The sequence below is a fragment of the Cervus elaphus genome, chromosome 18 (genome assembly GCF_910594005.1).
Source record: "Cervus elaphus chromosome 18, mCerEla1.1, whole genome shotgun sequence".
Taxonomy (NCBI): domain Eukaryota; kingdom Metazoa; phylum Chordata; class Mammalia; order Artiodactyla; family Cervidae; genus Cervus; species Cervus elaphus.
The window spans coordinates 124,288,850-124,303,649 of record NC_057832.1 but is presented as its reverse complement, the minus strand read 5'-3'; the positions used below and the strand labels follow the sequence as shown (position 1 = coordinate 124,303,649).

Here is a 14,800-nt window from a genome sequence, read left to right as displayed (position 1 = left end):
ACTGAATTCTCTGTGCAGTGGCATATACTATTTCAAATTGATTACAGTATTCAGTACCTAATAAAGTGTAAAGAAGAATGAACTGTAAATTCTGTTACTTCATTGGGAGCTCTGCATATATAACAAGAAAGATGAATTTAATGTAATAAGTGTGAAATGAGTAAATGCTTGTTTTCATATTCTCTGCACTTTTATGTGTGTTTGAAATATTTTATGTTAAAATAAGAAATTTAATTAAATGTATATTCAGTGTTAAATCAATGATAAAGTTATGTGGAAATGTATGAGGGTGATTTAGGATGTTGAGAAATGTAGCCAGAATATTACCTTGTGTTCTCAGAATAAATCCCACATAATTGTCACCATAGCAGCATAAATACTGTGTAGGGGAACTAGCTCTGACCTGTTGGTAGGATATTGTATCGTGTTTGTGCCAAGTTCACTGTTCAGGTGGTAACTAACATGAAGTGTCTGATCATTGTTTTTTTTTTTTTAACCTCCCACCTAACAGTGGTTTATCAGATACTATCATTTTGGATATAATATCAAACTATCTGGTGCTTCCCAATCGAATCACAGTCCCTCTTGTCAGCGAAGTTCAAATAGCTCAGCTGCGGTTTCCTGTACCAAAGGTAAGCATGTGTTCATCAACACTTAAAACAGACTGAAGTAACTTTTCACACACCTGGGTGCTGTGACTTCCTGTATTTCTCCTAACAACGACCTTGCCATGTGGATCTTGATGCTGTAAAAGTGGTCTGTCCTGCCTGTCCTTAGGAGGCTGGGTAAGGGCCATCTGGCCTAAAGCTTTCAGAGACTTAGGGCAGTTCTTACACCTCAGAGGTACTCACAGGGATTTAATTCTGCAGATGTCACTGCAAGTTGTAAAGGACAGTGGTGACAACTTGTTCACTGCCTCAGAAAGCATTTTCTGCTTGTGTATACGATGTACATTTTAGCCTGAGCAGACACCTTGTGCCAGGTTCCCATCAGGTGTGAGGAGCGGTCGTCTGTGGAGTCCTCCAGGGGCGGACGCGGCAGGCGCACCATGGGTGTTAAGCACCCCCAGACGGAGTGAGCGGGCAGGGCTGGGCTGAGTCACGGCCTGGGGGTTGGCGGCAGCTTCACTCTGGGAGCGCGTTCCTCAGTGTCTTCATCTGTAGGTTGGGGTGGCGCCTCACACACAGAGGTGGCCACACATCTTGGAGGCACCTTCATCTGAGTAAACTAAACAGCTTCAGCCTGAGACCACAAGAGCCTGCCAGCCACGGGTGTGGAATCCTGTCCCAGGCCCAGAGCACGTTCTCGGAGGGCAGCTCCTACTGGTTTGCATCCCGCCTGTGTGGTCTTACCGACCGTGGGCTCCAGAGGTGGGGTGGGCAGCCTGTCACGTGGTGTCTGGTCTCAGTTCAGAGTTTGTTTCATGAAGTAGAAGTAGCCAGCCTTTCCCCCTGCCTGTTACCCTTCTGGGAAGCTCGATCTTAGTAAGAGTGCACAGACCAGCAAACATTCATGAGCAGTCCTACTGTTGTCAAAGTAACAGCAGCCCCGTCCTCACATCCCAGTTAGTCATATTGCTGGCATTCAGCAGGTGTGATGGGACACAGCTGAGGTGGGGATGGCTTTCTTCCTTCACTTAGCATCCTCAGCTCGGGGAACACGGGCTGCCTTTGCACATAGGAGTCCTTGTGCTCCTGGGCCCTGGGCTCTGTTCTCTGAGCACTGGGAACCGTCTGAGCCTGCCCGGGTCCACCCTCCATGCTGCTCAAATATGTGGCCACAGTGTCTAAGCATTAAATCTGTGAAAACGTAAACGGGAGGTTGGTTACGTGTTTTGTTTTGTTTTGTTTTGTTTGTAACGATTTTTAAAAGTATATTTATCTGTAAAAGTATGTCTTCCTATGCTAATTGGTTGAGGAACAGTACCTGGTAACTTTTTATAAAGTGTTTATGGTATAGAATGCTGCCTTCTCAAAAGGTAACTTTACCACTTGTGTTTACCTTGAAAGAAATATGGGTGGATATTTTTTATCAATTAAGCAACATTTTAGGGAAAGAGAACTGTGTTGTCTGTAAGTGTATGTATCTCAGAGTTTCAGTCTTCTATCCATAAAATAGGTTTATTGACAGTATTTCATAGGATTATTCTAAAAATGCAGCGCAGTCCCTGGTACGTGTGAAGGACTCGGGAAGAGTCTCCTGCATCCCAGGGTGCTGGTTTCCAGTGTAGGTACTGCCCTGGTCCTACCAGGACTCAGCACTGTTCTGGCCACGAGGCCCTGTGTCGTCTGCCTGCCTCCTGCCCTCTGCCCTGCCCAAGCCGGGGCCCTGGGGCACAGAGTGGCTCTGGGACCCCTCCCTCCCAGGAGGGTCAGCAGCTCACGCCAGCTCCTCCGTCTCTGGCCTCTGGTCAGGCCCTTGGGGCCTGTGGTGTTGCCCCTGAGGCACTCGTGTTTACCTTCTTTGCTCAGGGGAGAGGATCTGTCTTGTCCCCAAGCCAGCCTTTGCTCCAGGTCTGCAGGTGAACTGGTGAATAGTCTGCTCTGTCTTCCTTCTTTCTAGGGTGTCCTGAGAATACACTTTATTGAAGCTCAGGATCTTCAGGGAAAAGACACTTACCTTAAGGGACTTGTCAAGGGGAAGTCAGACCCCTACGGAGTGATTCGAGTTGGCAACCAGATCTTCCAAAGCAAGGTCATCAAGGAGAACCTCAGTCCGAAGTGGAACGAGGTGTATGAGGTGAGGGGGTGGGTGCGGTGCATCTTTCCCCAGGCTCTGCTCCCGCTCCTGGTGAGTGCTTAGTGTGAGGTGAGGGGGTGGGTGCCGTCCTTCCCCAGGCTCTGCTCCTGCCCCCGCCCTGTGGCAAGTGCTTAGTTCAGTGCAAAGCTCTTCACTTTGATTTTCCGTCTTTAAAAATACTTCACCTTGTATCCCTTCCTCACACACAATTTTAAACCTTAATCACTTTAAGCTATCTCAGTAAATAAGCGGCCACTAACACACAAACATACTCCACGATGAGGTTAGTTGTATACTGTATTTTAGTTTTCATTTAGTGCATCTGGACACTTCTTCATGTCCCAAGCACAGCCACTCAGGCGAGACGATGCCCTCATGTCTACACGAGGGACCTGGCCTTTGGGCTCAGCACTGTAATCAGTGCCTTTTGAGTATCATGGGGCCACATTTAGTGAACTTGGCCAAGGTGCCCCCAGAGAATGCCCCTCAGAGTGAACGACTGCATCACAGGGCATGCGGCTTGGAAAGAACTGGAAGGGGGTACGGCCTTTATCCCACCAGCTTCTGGGCCTCCCTACCCTGTCTGTTGCCGGATCCCAACTTCTGAGTGGTGGTGAGGGGCCAGCCCTGACTGGGGCTGCTGCAGGAGTGGAGAGACGTCCGCGCCGGTAGCCCCGATAATGGGGAGCGAGCGCAGTGCCACGTGCGAGGGGGTTCCCAGGGGCTCCCGCCATCAGCCGTGTATCGGGTCTGATGGTGGGGTCTGGATGTGGAGCAGCTGCTGGAGCCGGTGTCAGCTGCGATTACGACTCAGAACAGATGCTCGTAAGGGTGAGACAGCGTGCACTGGTACCTTCCAGGCTCTGGTCTATGAACATCCCGGACAGGAATTGGAGATCGAGCTCTTTGACGAAGACCCAGACAAGGATGACTTCCTCGGAAGGTAAGTCCTCCGTGACCAGGAGTGTGGACTCTTCCTCTTTGATCATCACTCTTAAATGTGTAACATCAGAGCAGGTTTATTACACATTATATGTGTATTAAAATGGCTTTTCGATGTTAGGTTTGTTTCACCTTAGACCTCTTAAAACACGTTTTGTTCCTAAAACAAGTTTTTTTTTTTTTTTTCTAAAACAAGTTTTACATTTAAGTAAGAAAAGGAAAGCTAAGTTAAACAGAACTTGAAATTCACGTTCTTGGCTGCGCTGCCGCATTTAAGGGCTGCGCTGCCGCATTTAAGCATTCAGCCACCAGCTGCAGCCTCCACGCAGCCCAGCTCCCCAGCCTTGCGCCTGGCAGGCTGCTGGGCTCCGGGATCTAGAAATGGGTTTGTGAACTTCCTATTTGTTATTGGCCTGTGGGGGTGGGGATAGATTGTAATTTACATTGTGCCTATGTATTAGAAAAATACTGATTTGTTTACTTAAATTGAACAACGTGTACAGCTGAAAAACTATGAACTATCAAAGAAACACACTTTAGCCTAATCTTACTATATAACTGAATTTCTTGTTGCAAAAGAGATACAAGGGTAAATGACACTGAACAGGTCTGGTTTCATCAAGGATGGCCTGTGTGTTAGGCTGTGACCTCAGAATTCATTTGTGAGACCGTTTATCGAAGAGCAACCAAAAGGTTGTAAGCAAGGCAACGAACAGATGAGATTTGCACTAAAGCCTCTGTTAGATTTGGGCGTCAGCAGCCGAGACTGGGGGCTGGCTGGGCCCCGGGCGTCTGTAATGGAGCAGGGAACGCGGGCCGTGCGGGGCAGCGCGCGGGGACAGAGAGGAGGGGCTGCGGAGGACAGGCGTGTGAGCCTCCCTCCCCGCGCCACTCGGCTCTGGCTCTGGGCTGCCTCACGCTTCCCAACAGAGCAGGAGTATTGAGGGAAATGGGACGGGCTGTCGGGATCATGCTAGGCACAAGGCAGAGGCCTTGGAGGTGCCGGTCAGAGCTGAGGAAGCAGGGCTAGAAAGGCGGTCAGCGCCTGATTTAGCTCACAGCGAAGGAGCCCAAGCCGGAGTGGCGTGTCGTCGCTCAGAGAGAGCACGTCCCACCCACCCTGGTCGAATGCGCCCGCCCGCGTGCCCCAGGCTCCCCTGTAGACACGCCCTGCCACCCGGGTTTCCCAGCAGACATGCCCGCATGCCCGGGGCGCCTCCAGACCCACTGCCTGTGGGGAGATCCAGCGTCCCAGCCCTAACCTCAGCCGAGCCGCGCTGCGTGTTCCCTGCTCACTTTACACCCGGGTGGAAGCTTGAGGAAGCTTGGAGGACGAAGCTTGTTTCTTGATAAACTATAGCATTCTGTTGCTTTTCTGGAGTACTTTTTCATAGAGTAATACTTAAGTTTATTTCAGTTTTCAGAAGTGGTTTTCTGTGTTCTAAAGTTGTTGTATTGTTATTTCTATAGTCTTATGATTGATCTTATTGAAGTTGAAAAGGAGCGCCTTTTAGATGAAGTAAGTTTCCTTTGAGTACTGTTCTATTTCGTGAGTGTTGATGCAGAGTGCCCGCTGCCGCCATCCCGGATGGTCTGAGAACTTAACAGCCGCTCACAGACGTTGAGAACTTAGGCCTTCCAGTACCAGCAAAGTGAAAATAAATCAGCACCTACCAGAAACACAAAATTCCCAAGTATCCAAACACACACCCACTTTGTTTCAGGCAGGCATGGTCTGCTTCGGAGTCAGGGCAGAGTCTGGTAGAAGCTCCCGAGAATCGGGCATTAAAAGGTAGTTGGGAGTCATAGCAGAGCGACGCAGTGCAGTTGATGAGACATTGTCCCAGGAAAGACACCCACAAACGCATCATGAACTGACAGACACAGACGCTGCTTCAAGCAAGATGCTGCTCTCAGAATAAAGAGGAAGTTTGTGATGGCTGCTGAAAGATGGGTAAGATTTGGACGAGTGAGGCGCAGTTAGCCGAAGCTCTGCTGAGAGCCGTGTCAGCCGCACGCGCACGCACTGGACAGGCATCTGCAGTCGGCCCTGCTGTCCTGTGTGCTGTGCGGCCCGGCCCAGCAGACATGCCCTGCGCTCGGACGTCCCTTCTAACGCCAAGTGTTGGTGACCGTCCTCAGTTAACAGCCTGATGGCTTTTAAGCTGAAACAAGTGTAAGCTAATTATTGTGATATGGTCATGAGGAAAAGCACACTTGTTAGCATGTCTGATAATGAAATTCAGTACTTGGGATCAATGTTATATTTTTTCTTGGCCCCTAAATTGTATGGATGTCCATACGTAGACTCCTGGTAGTGCTGGGTGGTACGAGAGGACACTGGAGTCCTTGCCTGTCAGACAGGGATGGCCTTGGGAGTCAGTGAGGAACACACAGAGCGGCCCCCGCTGTCGGCCTCTGGGCCCAGCCCCTCGTTCTCAGGCCTGGAGCTAAAAGTGGCAGGACTCGGGCCTTTCAGGGTTGTAGAGACTGCTCAGCTCGTGCGTCCGACCCAGGGGCTTTGGCCGACCGGTTTGACTTTCTCCACAGTGGTTCGCCCTGGATGAGGTGCCCAGAGGGAAGCTGCACTTGAAGCTGGAGTGGCTCACGCTCATGCCTGACGCGTCGAACCTCGAGCAGGTGCTGGAGGGGCCCCCAGCAGCCCGCAGCCCTGGGCACTGAGATGAGTGCCCGGGACTGTGCTGCTGCTCACCTTGCAGGCTCACGGCAGCAGCTGACCCTGTGTTGAGTCACTGTGGTGGCGTGGCGCAGATGCGAGCCCGCAGGAGCTTGCAGGCGTCCGCAGGCTCGCGGAGGCCTCAGGCCTTGTGCTCGGCTGCCCTTCAGGGGCTTGGGGGCCTCGGGTCACCTGAGCACTTTGTCTGAACGGCATCTTATGTTCATTCTCTATACTGTGTATATGGGGTGCTTGTTTCTCCATCTTCTTTGTTTTCTTCAGCAGGATAGACATAACTAGACAGAAACAGGAAGCTTGGAAACCCACCTGCTGAGGCTTTTCCCTTTCGCTGTAGGTGCTGACAGACATCAGAGCAGACAAAGACCAAGCCAATGACGGGCTGTCCTCCTCGCTGCTCATCTTGTACTTGGACTCGGCCCGGAACCTTCCGGTAGGTGCTGGTTTCCTGGCAGCAGCTCCTGCTGGGTTTAGCCCTGTGCTCTGTGCTCGTTGCTGTGCTCTCCCTTCCCCGCGGCCCAGGAGAGCAGCGGTGGAGAGGGGTGCGGGTGCATGCCCTTCATGAACGGAGTGTTACGTCTCCATCTTACTGGCTTACCCAGGGTGGTCAGAATTAGCTGACGTGTTTCAGTACACAGGAAAAGAATGCACTTAGTAGTTAGGAAAGAAAACACCCTGTGGAGAAGCGCTAATTACTGAAATTCGTGCCTGCAGATGAAAATCAAATCCCTTTGGCATCGCCCCGGCCGTGGCACGGCGGGGTGAGGGGCCGCAGGGCAGCAGGGATGCCCTGCACACAGCTTCTAGCCCCGGGCACGCACTGCTCATTGCGGCTGGCAGTATTCAGCCCTTAGAAACACTGTGGAGAACAGTTTCATAGATGGTGACCAGTGCAAGGAGAGGAGGCGGCGTGCCAGCCCTGCGGTGGTGCGGCCTCCACGCTGAGGGCACTGCCTTGTCATCGGAGTTCACCGTGTCGACAGCATGTTTTAGAGCCCGTCTACCTGTTCAACAGATGGCCTGTCTGCTCCATTTCATCATGTTGGAGGCAGTTTTGTTGAAAGAAAGACTGCTGTCTCCGGAGACAGGGTGTTTCCTCCTGAGATGTGATAATCAGTGCCCAGTCACCTGAGAGCCCCATGCGTGCCCCCAGGTGCATCCTTGGTGTGGGTGGGTGCCTAGGTATCCCAGCTGACCATGCTCACACCACCCTGCACCTTTAACCTTGTGAAATGCACACTCTAATTCTGTTCAGCACCTCTCCAGGGTTCAAATGGTGCATTACTTGGGCTTTGCTCAAAAGCAAACTCTATGTATTTTGTGCATCTCTGTTTTATTTAAAATTTTTAACAACTAAAATCTGATTGATCATCTTGTTTTTTTCATTTTGCAAACATGTTAACTGAACTGTGTTTATGAATGTATATAATTGTACCCTTTCTTTCAGTGAAGATTTAACCTTTCTGCAGAATTACTTGTACGGTAGAACTTTTTATTTTTAACCACAATTTAAGTTTTAAAGTCTTTTATAATGCCTGATGGGAGTGAATTTGTTGTATATTTTAGAATAGAGGAAAGTAGTGCTGAATTGGCTTCTCTTTAGAACTGTGTGTTTTGTCACATTAAATTAAAATGGAATAATGTCACATAAGCAAGAGACAGAAAAGTGAATGTATTAACCTGCTATTAAAAGGGCACTTTGTGCATGAAGTGTGCTCTGGCCATCAGAGGCAGAGGATCTTGAGCAGACCGCCGCCCTGTGGGCCTGTTTGTACGGGAGTGTGCGGCGTCCCCGCGTCTCCACGCGGTTCTCTGACTCTGCCTGTTGCATCCTGGGTTTAGTGCTTCTGTGCCTCCATTGACCACAATCCACCATTCTTTGCTTTCTCCTCCCATTTCCACTTTCCCAAGAGTATCTACGAGGGAAACTTTGGGTGTGGCTACTTAAAAGAGAGGCGAGCGTCGGGACTAGTGTTTTGTGAAAATACTGCCTCAGTCTATAGAGCACTATTTGTGAGTTCTCAGTGTTCTTCCTTCTTGTGTTTGGTGGAGACTGCTAGAATGTGGACTGGAGATTAATGCCGTCTGCTCAGTGCCGGAATGACGTGCATGCCTTTCAGTTTTGCATGATTTCAGTTCCTGTGAGTGTTGCTTTCGTGCCTGTTTTGTGAAACGTAACTCTGCTGTAACTAACATTGGTGACTGCATCTGATACCGAGGTAGACCAACCCGATGAGCCATGGAGGAGCCTTGGGCTCTGACGCTGCTCCTGGCCCTGGAAATTCTTTAAAAAAAAATCATCTGAGGAAACAGTGAAGCCATAATGATTAAAATGGATTTTCTTACGGTTCGTCTCAATGTGAGATATGAATATTTCTTTGCAAGCTTTCAGAAATCTTCCTTAAATCTGCTTTCTCCTCCTGACCAGACACAAGGGGTATCAGAGCTTGGCTTTCCGTAAAGTCCCCGTGGCCCTGGGAACAGTGGGTGAGACAGAAACTCACTGCTGCCTGAAGACGTGCCTTCTCCCCCGTGTACCCGGAGCTCCTGGGGGGAAGAAGTGTATATTGACTTTGCGATTCGCTGCTTTTAAGGAGCTTCAAGAATTCCTGGGGTGGGTAGTTGAGCATTCTGACCTTTATCTGGGAAGTGGTTTTCATCCCCTGTGTTTCCTGAGTCCGTGCTCTGGAGCCTAGATTCCTGGCACTGTTCTGGTCCTTTTAGCAGAGTTATTTTCACTTGCTTCAGGCTCAGAGAAAGCCGATGGCTTAGTCCTTAGTCTAGAAACTAATTATTGATTTAATTCAATAACTAGTAAGATTCTTAAAGCTCATTTGTTTCATTTTCATTTGTTTTCATTTTTATTTCAGCATGCATACTCAGTTTATTCTTATTTTTAAAAAGAAGGGGCGGGGAGCAAAACTGAAAGAAGTGGCATTTTGTCCCATTTGATGGATGAAGACAGTCAAGCCAAACCCCTGAAGGGTGGGTGAGCTGTTGTCTCCTCGCAGCCCCCGGCCCCTGACCAGCTGCTGGGGGGTCAGGAGGAGGCGGTTGTGCCTCTGGCTGCTGCTTCCGGTCACTGCCAGGAGTGTCCTGGTGGGGGCCTGTGCTGGAAGCTGCTGCCCATGCCGGCCGAGCTGGCTGCACAGTTGTTGTTTTGTGTAACTGCTCCTTTTATAGGAAATGCTTCTGACCTCGTGTCGGGATTTTTTTAATTGCTTTGTTATATTTAGCTAAGGTGTTGATTTACCCAAACTAACTTTCCTCCTGAGTTATCAAAACCACATACTCTGCTTGATGATTCAAATATAGGTGTCACCAAAAAGTTCTGCAAAACAAATCTGGATAGATTGATCACTTCCCCCCTGTGGTTTTCAGTATGTTGTAGATCTGTCCCTTTGTCAGCTGTCCCCAAAGGCTGAGCCTGTTGCTATTTCCAGTGGAGGTTTTGGGTGGCTGCCAGCCCCACACTCTGGTACCTTCTGCTGCTCGAAATGCTCCTCCTGTTCAGCCCCGTGAGTGTGCTGCCACCCCTGGTCCCGTCGGGAAACCTCAGCACACGGGCCTTGCTTCCGAGCTGGGAAGGGCCTTTTTATCCTGTGGCCTCAGCACTTGGACCTCCTCCTCTGGCCAGAGGAACAAGAGGGTGTTTTCTGACCCCCAGAGGCCTCCGTGACCACATGCATCTCCTGAGCACTTTCCAAGGGCTCTGCGAGCGGAGCTCATTGCGGCTCAGGCCAGCGGGGTCCCTTCTCAGATGAGGTGCTGAGAGTAGAGACCAGGGTTGCCTCTAGGAAGCCACAGAGCCAGGATGATCTGAACTCAGCCGTGTGACCCAGAGCCCGCATTCTCCACCTCCAGTCTAGTCCATCCTCAAATAAAGTGAACTTGTTACCACTTCATTAAGTCTGAGTTCATAGTGCTGTACATGGAGTTTATCTGAGAGGGCGGTGTTTGCACTGATGTCCACTTTATCCATAGAGATGCTGACTGTGGTGCTCCTCGGCACTCTGTTAAAAGTGATTTCAGCTCTCACTTGAAAGCAGCGCAGGTGACTATTTGTGGTGAGTCGCCCCAGTGCCGGCAGTGCAGTGATGTCCAGGGGCTTCACGCTGGGCCCCCACCGAGCTCTGTCCACCTGCTCTATCACACTCCAGGCCTGGGCAGCCTCCCACGCCCTCACGTGGCTCCTCTTGCTCGCTTAACCCACACCACAGCCTCTCTCCTTGCATCACGTCAGCTGATGCACGCTGCAGTAACACGCACGCAGTAAGGTCACGTCTGTATAGAGGGAGCTAGCTGCAGGGCGGGCTCGTGATGTCTGCAGTCAGCTCTCCTCAGCCTCAGGGCTGCAGTTCCCAGCCGGGCCCAGCCCCACCCCGAGGGGATCTGCTGGACCCACTGTTCCAGGGTGCTTCATAAAGAATAACACTGAATTTGAAGTTAATTCCAACTCAGGTGATAAAATCTTTCATCTTAAATGTTAATCCTCAAAGGATCTTGCAAAACAACTCTATCTTGCCTTTTTGAGGGCAATAAAGTAATGAGTTTTTAAAATCAATAAAAATAGGACATAAAACCCATAATAATAATAGAATAGTAGAACTTTAAAGCGAGGGGGAGCTTTTGAGATGATCTGATCAGCTTCTGCATTGTATGCTTATAGAAGAGTGGGGAACGAGGTAGATCAGGTCCCATCTTTGCTGTGATTTTTTTCCACGAGAAGATAAAGTTCAGAAGGAAGAAAGGTAGCATTTGCTGTTCCAGGATATGACTGGTTTGAGAGCAGTTGGGGCGTCTCTGGCCCATTGATTTGTACTTTAGATGAAACCTTAAGTTTAATTATGGTTGAAATTTTATGATTTTTTTTCGAGGGACAAATCCTAGGGTTTGTTCAAGCTAAGGATAGTAAACAGAACCCTTTCCTCAGGTGTCATTTTTGGATTTTTCAAATCCCAAACACAAGAGGGATGGGAGTAAAAGAACAGTGATATAGAGGCTGATCTGTTTTGATATTTACGGATTAAAGGTTTAGTCTAAGAAAATCTTGGGCATAAAGAATACTTTTACAGCTAATATTTACTGTTTCTTTGTGTAATTCTTGGTGGGTTTTGTTTAAAAACATTTTTGTTCTCATAAGTTTTCATGTCATTAACCTTAACATAAACTCCTCATTGCATGTTTATTAACCCTTGGTATATTCATTTTCTTCTGACTTGAAAGAGTAACCCATTAGAATTTAACCCTGATGTCTTGAAGAAGGCTGCAATTCAGAAAGCTTTAAAGGTAAACTAATAGTTTTCCCTTCAAAAGTTGATGAAAACGTATTGAAAGAGATGATGCTTTAACCCGTATAGGTTTATTGACAGATTCTTCACAAAGTAATAGAGTCATAATTACTTGTTTAGTTGAAAAGAGGCTACTTTCATTGTTAAAGAATTTAGTAGTTAGAAGAATTTAAATCAACTTTGATGATAAATTTGTAAGGTATCAATGTGGTAAATTAGACTTCTGTACTGTTGGCCTTAGACAGCAGTATCTAAGGTGCTTTTAAATCATCTGTACTTTAATTTGATTTCAGTTTGTGAAATGGTGAAATAGAAGTTCTGTTTAAAATCATAACCAATTTCTAGATTATGATTAAAATGTGTGCCCAGTGCACTGTGACTTTCCATTAAAAAATCACCTCTTCCAATATGCTGCATCAGGGCCATCTCTGAGTCGGTGACCTCGGGCTTTTGGTGCTGCTCATTTGAGTGACAGATCTTTCGAGAAGCTTTAAATTTCATTAAATGAGGTATATTGAAAACTAAGCTCCACTTCTTAAAACAACATGAGCATGTATTTTCTGGCTAAATTAAAAATGTTTTATTTTTTTTTTTTCTGATTTCTTTGAGGCCTTATTTTAAGCTTAACTATTTAGGGGGATGCATGAGGAGTTCGGTGTAGTTGTTTTAATTCTATGCAAAGGAATCGACAGTGGGCTTTGATCAGTTTCACAGAAGAATAAGTTAAACTTCAGAAGAGGAAGACTAGCATTCTGCTTTGATACAGGATTTAGAAAGCCCTTAGCACACCCCACTCTGAGGAGGGGAGGTGGATCTCCTTTGGAGTACTAGTTGGTTAGCGGGGTAGTTCCTCACCAGAACGCTGGGAGGGAACATCTCCACAGCCTTGGCCCACCACTTCTTTGGTAAGGGAAGATTATTGACCCGCAGAGGGTGATGGCTAGAATGAAGGCTCTCCAGTTAGACTAGACTATCTGGGCTGCCCAGCCAGCCGCGCGTCAGTGGGCCCTGCAGTAGGCAGCAGAGTCCTCCCTGCTTTGTTCCTCAGAGCGGAGGTGACGTTCTCGTCCCTGTGGGAGTGCTGAGTTTGTTAACTGAGATCGTGCATTTAAAGTGCCCAGTGTAGCTAGCAGAATAAGTATATTTTTAATTGCTATTGTGTTTTATCTTATTTAAGCCTAACAACTCAGTTCTGGAAGTGGTTTTATGCCCATGAAAACTGAGGTTCAAATAAATGAAATACACATAGATCTTAGTAATCAACCAGAGAAAAGCTAAGATTTAAATTCAAGACAGTCTGACCTTAAAAGCTCCTATTTTCATTATACCCCGTGTGTCTGTCTTGTGCTGAAGCATTTTGAGTGTTGTGTCCTGATAGAAGACTTAGTCACTGATTTAACCTTGTTTCATAGCATCCAGAATATCATCCATTTCAGGACAGTCAGCCCTCGGTGTCCACGGATTTTGTATCCATGAGTTCAACCAATCTAGGATCGAAAATACCCTGGAAAAATCTACAGACAGCTCCAAATAGCAGAATTTACATTGTGTTTACAGCTATTTACATAGCATTTACACACTTTATTAGGTATTGTATATAATCTGGAGATGACGTAAATTATACAGAGGATAATACTAGGTCATTTTACAAGTGAAATTTGAGTATCTTTGAATTTGGCATCCTGACGGGGTCTTGGAACCAACCCCCCAGCAGATACTGAAGGATGACTCTATACCATTATTTTATGTACGACTGAGAAAGAAAACATGGGCTTTTCTGCTGGCCCAGTGGTAAAAACCCACTTGCCAATACAGGAGACTATAGTTTCATTCCCTGGGTCAGGAAGATCCCCTGGAGAAGGAAATGGCAACCCATTCCTGTATTCCTGCCTGGAAAATCCCATGGACAGAGGAGACTGGCAGGCTACAGTCCATGGAGTTGCAAATGAGTCGGACACGACTTGGTAACTAGATAACAGCAACAACAAAGAAAGAAAATAAGGTGCCAGTTAAGGTTTGATAGCATTTATTTTACACTTACTGAAAGAATTTTTAGACTTAGGATAAACATTTTTTAGGATGCCATTCACACACACCCAAAAGGAAAATAAAAGCAAAATAAATTGGGGAAGGCAGTGATAGCTACCATTCTGCTATAGTCTGCCCCAAAGCAGGCACTTAAATTCATCCATTGTAAATTTCATTTTGTTTTCAGAGGTGTTAGAAAGTTTAGACAAGGGGCTGGGGGTATGTATTTAAATTGATAAGCTACAGTAAATAGGAATGAATGGCTACTTTTTCAGAGATTAAGTGTATAAAGTTAGCTTCTGTATCAAAGATGCAAAAGTAGCAGTAGCTTAAGTAAGACAGAAGTGTATTTCCCTTGGATGTCACAGAATGCTGACTTGTGGCTTTGTGGTGCTCCATACCTCCAGCCAAAAGGGGCACACAGCAAAAGCAAGACCCCTAGACCATTACGGGGCCACACCTACCCGAAAGGAGATTCAGAAACAGAATCCATGTCACACGGGATGTGTGCTCAGCTGCAGCCCCAGGGCGCTCATGTTAAGGGAAGAAGAAGTGGATTCAGGGGGAAATTCGTACTCTCCCGCAGTAGTCTGTCACCTTGGTTTTTTTTTAACAGTGTTTATTTCGTTTTGCAGAATTAATTCACATCAAAAAGATGAACCAGAAACTAGATTACCACAGTAGGTTTGGGCTAGTGATATTTTATTCCAGTAATCATAAATTTGACACCTCTGTCATTGCTGCGGTGTTGAGGATTGACTCTAAAATTATTTAACTTGAAAACATTTTGTGGCTTTATTCTAATTAATTTTCACTAACACAAATATTTAACTGCATCTTCTTGTGGGGCTAAGTTATAAATAAACCTCATATATGTTGCTTTTTACCGTGTATTCTTCTATCAGCTGTCTGTACTAAAGTATGCTTCTTACCATTTTAACTTACTCCTGAATTTTTCTCATTGCATTTGTATCTGCTTAAATGCAATTTAGATTGATAACTATTCTTCCAGTCAAAATTATTTAGCAGCTGGTAAGCAAGATTTGATGATTGCTACATGTTCAAACAGAAGATACTAAATTAAAAATGTAAAAACATGCCTCTG

At 47.0% G+C, this 14,800-nt stretch overlaps 1 protein-coding gene across 2 annotated transcripts in view; it reads left to right on the top strand.

Annotated features, from left to right (window-relative positions):
• ESYT2 (extended synaptotagmin 2) overlaps positions 1-14,800 on the top strand; it is a 78,471-nt gene that overhangs the window by 51,927 nt on the left and 11,744 nt on the right. Inside the window, exons 8-14 of one of the 2 annotated variants that reach the window (XM_043872610.1) lie at positions 512-632; positions 2,563-2,739; positions 3,600-3,682; positions 5,152-5,200; positions 6,232-6,321; positions 6,714-6,809; positions 11,603-11,665. In XM_043872610.1, coding sequence (XP_043728545.1) covers positions 512-632; positions 2,563-2,739; positions 3,600-3,682; positions 5,152-5,200; positions 6,232-6,321; positions 6,714-6,809; positions 11,603-11,665 — 679 coding nt within the window. The remainder of the gene's footprint in view (positions 1-511; positions 633-2,562; positions 2,740-3,599; positions 3,683-5,151; positions 5,201-6,231; positions 6,322-6,713; positions 6,810-11,602; positions 11,666-14,800) is intronic. The other variant, XM_043872612.1, reaches the window with a different exon arrangement.